The sequence below is a fragment of the Chaetura pelagica genome, unplaced genomic scaffold (genome assembly GCF_000747805.2).
Source record: "Chaetura pelagica isolate M959 unplaced genomic scaffold, ChaPel_1.0 scaffold137, whole genome shotgun sequence".
NCBI lineage: Eukaryota > Metazoa > Chordata > Aves > Apodiformes > Apodidae > Chaetura > Chaetura pelagica.
In genome coordinates, this window is record NW_009953947.1 from 737,208 (window position 1) to 743,207 (window position 6,000).

Below are 6,000 nucleotides of genomic sequence, written 5' to 3' on the forward strand. Positions count from 1 at the left end.
GTATGTACTTAAAAAATTGAATGTGATTCTTTTTGATAACATTAGTCTGATTTTCCAGTGATCCTTAGCAATGAAAGTTGAGCAACAGAACTTTGTAATATGCAGTTCTGCTGTTGCATTTAATTATGCAGTTCCCCAAAGTCTTTAAGAGAAATGTGATGATTCTCGTGCATTCCAGATTTCATCTTTGTAAATCAAAGGGGAACCCCATGCCCAGGACCCAATATTTATCTGTAAACAAAGAGCTGATGAGTTTAAAATAAAAATAGATGAATAACTATAAATTTCAGAAGAAACATAATAATGCATTCTCTTTTTCTCCTCCATATCAATTCATTGCAGATGAAGAGCTTTTTTCAGGGATGTATATTGATTTCATGGGTACGGATGCTGCCATTTTTCGGAGTCTGACCAGGAGGAATGCAGTGAGAACTGACCAGCACAACTCCAAGTGGCTGAGTGGTGAGATGCCTTTGTTTTACCAGAGCTTTTAGTGGGTTCCACGGAGATTCAGCTTTGTTTAGTTTAAAATAAGGAGTTTGTATTTTAAAGAGCTTTTCTCTGAATTTAATTTATTAAGTTGAACAATGAAGAAATATGTGTAAAAACATATTGTAGACAATGCACAATAAAGGGTTCACTGCATGAACCAGCCTTTTAGGCCAGACCACCTGATGGCCTTTTTTGGATTAGTATTGAACCAAGCCGTTCAAGGGAAAGTGTATGAAAACTTTTCAAATGGCAAGTTGTCAGACAGTCGGACTTCCAGGGAAGTGCTTTGTCCACCTTTAATTCATCAGACATTGCCTTAAATTAGAGTCCTTGATTCTAAGTTTTTTTATAATGAATTGCAGCTTCAATTGATTCAGGCTGATCCACCTCTGTACAGAAGACTCACCACCACTTGCATTCAAGATGCATGCAGAACAGAGTTCCATTAGCAGAGAAGTCAGTGACAGTCATTGCCATTTATTTCAGTGGCAACAAACCGATTATCAAAACACAGTAGGAAAACTAATTTCTGAGTGCAAGCACTTAACTCTTGATTTCACTGAAATCAATGTGAAAATTCTCCCTGACTTTACTGATAAGAAGACTCCTTCCAATTACACTATTTTGAATTAAAATGGTGGTCTCTGAACAGAGACAGAGATAAAAGATTATAGAGCAATTAACAAAGTAGTTCCAATTGAAAAAAATCCTTTAGGTATATTGAAGTAAAGTTGCTGTGTTTTTTTCTTGTTATTCCTGTGTGGCTGTGACTGCAGTGAAATCACAGGACTGCAATCAGAATAAATTAAATTCACTAGTAGTGAAAAACTATGTCTGCTTTCTAAATTTTTCTTGTTTGCTATACCTTCTTACACTTACCTGCACTCCCTGAAGTGTACACCCTAAAGTGAATTAGGGAAAAAGAACCATTAAAGTGCCTAATACCTGGAAAATGTACCTGTTACAAAAGCTCAGGACAAATACTTCACAAGCACCATTTGTTTTCATATTCTATTAGAACCAGAGCCATGACACGTATTATATAAATTGAGAATAGGTTCATGTGAATACAAAAAAGCTGCAGTCTAAAGTGAGTTTTTTGTCAGAGATACAACCTTTCTACCAGATTTTTTTCAAGATATCTACTTCATTTCAATCAGGCAATCTTGTCTGATCCTTGAAAAGATATAGCCTTCATACAGAAACCTGCTTCCTTGAGACAAGGGAGCTTTTCTGAAGACTTTTTTCCACTGCCCATTATATTTTAGCTAAGGAAATTGCCAAATCATGTGTTATGCAGATACCAACACCAATAGTGGTTGCCTAATAAGGGATTGCAAGAAATTAGTGCACAGTCAGTTGTGTATCATAATGTATATTTTAAATTACATTGCAGTTTGCATTACACTAATTCATTGTGTTTGGTATGTTTATCAACCTCTGATATGAACTCAAATGCTGCTCAAGCATTTGCATATTCTGCTTTCCTTTTTCAGCATTCCAACAGCTAGTTTCTTCTCTGATTTATACTTTTTTCAAAGTACCTTAGTTGTTCTTTTCCTAAAGAGTCTCTTAGCAAATTACTTTTAAGTTTTTCCTCAGTGAGTCTTTCCTGAAGTGCCCCTGTTAACACAATGATTCTTCCCTTTCCCACCAAGTCTTTTGAACCTCTGCAGTTATCTAATACTATTGATTCTGTATTGCAATTGCTTTTCTAAAAATCTTCTGTGGGAGAAAATGTGAGGATGCAGAAATTTAAGGCTGCCAGTGAAGAGCCGTTTGCCTGGTGGTATCTGGTGTATCCACACATGAGGTTGGGCAGATAGCCACAATAGTACATCTACATGCATTATAAAGCATTTCCTTGAAACAGGCGGTAACTGTCAAACCATTATTTGCTTATACTGATAAATCTCTTGGTTTCAACTTCTTGGTACACTGTTTCATTTCAGAGCCTATTTTTGTGGATGCTCATGTTATCCCAGATGGCACTGACCCCAACGATGCCAAAATCTACTTCTTCTTCAAAGAGAGACTCACAGACAACAGTGGCAGCACAAAGCAAATTCATTCAATGATTGCAAGAATATGCCCAGTAAGAACTATTTTGTTTGCCAGGTTGTTGGGACAAGCTGCTAGTGTGACATGATAAGTTAAAAGACTAAATTATTGAAATGCCTTTGATTTATATTCAAAATAAATTTCCTGTTTCAGCTTCCACATTTATAATTAATAAGAGCTGTTACTGAACACACAGTTAGCGTCTAAACATGTTAGGTATATATGGCTATATCTATAATGATACAAAAACTTAGAGAGTCAGAAATGTGTGTATTTCTCTGACTCAGAATACTTTCCAGTGTTGAATTTCCAAACTTGCTGTCCTGTGCACAAAGGAGGTACATTCTTTGCTTAGAAAATTGAATTATAAGACAGTGAAGTCTTTCACACACACACAGACATTCTCAAAGTCTTTTAAACACATTGGAAATATCAGAGCCAAGCTTTTAAATGGGTTGATTTGATTTTCAAATATTGTTTGCATTTTAACAATATCTGTCCTTTTCTGAGTTATCACATTGATGTACATGTAAGCCTAACTTTAAAAACATAGAAACAAAAATTAAAGTCAAGAATATGGCAACTCCTGTGCAGTAATTAGTTTACAATCGTAGTTTTCCTCAGTGTCTCTATTTCCTTTTTCATATCTACAATTAACTGTAGATGAATAATGATTGAAGCAGCTATTAATATCTCCACTGAAATAGATTTTTTAAAATGAGGGCAGAATTATAAATTCACAATTACTGCTAGACTTTTAGTTCCTTCTTTTGGAAAGGTTCAGGAAGATAATTGTGAGTGTTTATATATTCCTTGTCTGGGTCTTCTTTAGAATATGATGCTGGTGATGTTGTGCATGGGTGTCAGGGCATGTCTGGGATCCTATTAAAACTCCTCTATCAACTGGATGAGGCATGTGATCTCTTTTACAATCTCTGTTTTCTTTTTTTTTTTTTTTGTGGGGGTGCCCAAAGGCCTTTTTAAGTATTTTGCAAAAAGATGTTTCACACAAGTATAGCTGTACTTGTTATTGTTACTGTATAATGAGGCCCAGATGATTTCTGAAAGGTGTCAGCCTGTTTCAACTCACAGTGAAGTCAGTGGCAGAATCCTAAAGCCAATGAAAATAAATCTAAGTGTTTGTGTGTTTACATACTGTCATATTCAAGGCCTTTGAGACTGGCCAAATATATTAGTACAATGATGCCAAGAGGTACCACTACAAAATACCCCTTATGGGTCACCCAGAAGTTCTAATTACCAGCTCCAGCAGCACCAGTGAAACCTGCACAGTATTTCAGGAAAATCATGTTTGCCTAGCATCTTCATTTCCTTTTTCCCTTTCCTTGGTGGGCATTATGCTATGCATTTTGGAAGGTACTGCTCTTACCCAAGGTGTTCACTGGCAGAATGAGGCAGGAACTGTACCATCTGACTTACCAGTTACTGTTTCTACCTTGCACTAGAGAGAGATGGAGAGATTCTTGAGCAAGCTGTGACCAAGCCAGCTCTGGACCAAGCTAGCAGAATTTGCAACAGTGCAAAAGTAGCTTGACCCATGCTAGCCACCGTTCCTGAACTTACTTCAGAGTGTTCATCTCATGGGCCAACATGGCTTACGAGGTCAGATGCAGCTGTACTGCTCTCAGGATTAGAAGAAATGTTCTTCCATAGGCCTCTTAGACTTTTTAGAGGTAGCATGGACTTCCCTGCATTAGGTGTCAGGGAGCAAGACAGACCTCCACAGCTTTTCCAATCATACCTACACACAATACCTCCACATCTACTGCCCAACCCTCCCAAGCCTGCTACCCCAGCACAGAATATCTGCTCAGAAGACTAGCTCTTGTTTTTCCTGTGTCTGGAGTGATTAGATGAGGGAACTTAGTTTAGGCTTATTTGGTTTTTATATTGAATATAACAGCATGGTTGTCTAGATGATGAGTCAAATTAACCTGAGGGAAGTGAGGGAAAGCCCAGTAAAATGTTAGCTGTGTTGTATTTATTTTATTTCTGAAAATAATATTCCTTTCTAGAATGACACAGGTGGTCAACGTAGTCTTGTGAACAAGTGGACAACATTTTTGAAAGCAAGACTTGTGTGCTCAGTAATGGATGAAGATGGAACAGAAACGTACTTTGATGAATTAGGTAAGTCAATAAAAAGCCTTAAAAGTTTTATCTAAATCCTGCACCCTGTGTATATTGAATTATTGATGTTTGTACAGTTTCTTAGTCAAGTTGTTGAAAGTGAAGTCTTAGCCTGTAGAAATTCATTACATAATTGCCCTTGTAGTTTTATGGTAGGAAATGAAAAAAATCTTCATAAATCTCTCTCAGTGATTATCTATATCGTTGAAATAAAGGTAATTAATCTTGACTATGTAAAGGAATCATATATGTAAATACTTGGTAGGGAACAAGTGAAATCTATTCGTATTTTGCTCCCAACTGAGGTTTTTTTTAACATAAATCTCTTTGAAACTGTTTTTTATACCACTAGGTAGTATACAGCTTTTCTGCAATTTTTTAATTCTTTTTTGATCCCCATGTAGAGGCCTCAATTTGATAGTTCAAGATAACACCAATAAAATCTGTTACTGGTACCAGCAATAGTACTATGAATAAATATAATTTCTCAGGATTCGTTTAGATGCTTAAATTTTCAGCAGAAGAGTGTAAAGCTTCCAGTTCTGCACAGTGATGTCTTTTGCTTTTGACATATTTAAGAGCATATTTTAAAAATTCAGAGGGTTAAATGAAGGAACTACATAAATTACTGAAAAAGCTAAAGAACATATTATATGATAAAAAGATCCAACAGTTCAGTCTTTTTGTGTGTTGTAAAATATGTTCAAGAGGTAGCTTGATTATAGTTAATGAAAATATTTGTAAGGAGAAACTGTCAGAGATTAAAGTATTTTTCACTAGAGTGTAAAAAGAAAATTGACAGATCAGAGGTAAAGGAGGGCAAATTCAGTTCAGTGAGGTACAGCTTTACATAGTGCAGTTAATAAATCCCTACACACCAGAAGCTGAGATTCTTATATCTTTCAGTGCCTTCACTGCAAAACTGTGTCATTCATATGTTGAAAATGAGCAACTGAGGGCATCTAGAGTGTGTACTGGATGATGAAACACCTGATTGTCCTGCTTTGGATTACATCCATTTGTGGGAACTCTTCATCTTTGACCTACTGCAACTTATATGCTTGCCTACTGTTAAACAACCTGCTGGAATGGGATCCAGCAGAGAGAATTGTGAGAAATGGATCCTGAACATATTTGAAATTATTTGCCTTCTGTCTTCATAAGGCTAGATGGCATGGAGTTAATTTCCAAATCTGTTTCTGAATGTTCAAATTCTAGATTTATGCATATGTTCCATTCATATGATGTCTGCTTTTTCCCATTCAAGTCTGAGATGAAACTATTGTTGACTTCAGC

The 6,000-nt window shown here is 36.2% G+C and overlaps 1 protein-coding gene across 1 annotated transcript in view; it reads left to right on the plus strand.

The window, feature by feature from the left end:
* SEMA3C (sema domain, immunoglobulin domain (Ig), short basic domain, secreted, (semaphorin) 3C) overlaps positions 1-6,000 on the plus strand; it is a 117,620-nt gene that overhangs the window by 79,433 nt on the left and 32,187 nt on the right. The window contains exons 6-8 of the mRNA XM_010001785.1: positions 343-462; positions 2,445-2,587; positions 4,590-4,704. Of these exons, the coding sequence (XP_010000087.1) occupies positions 343-462; positions 2,445-2,587; positions 4,590-4,704 (378 nt within the window). The remainder of the gene's footprint in view (positions 1-342; positions 463-2,444; positions 2,588-4,589; positions 4,705-6,000) is intronic.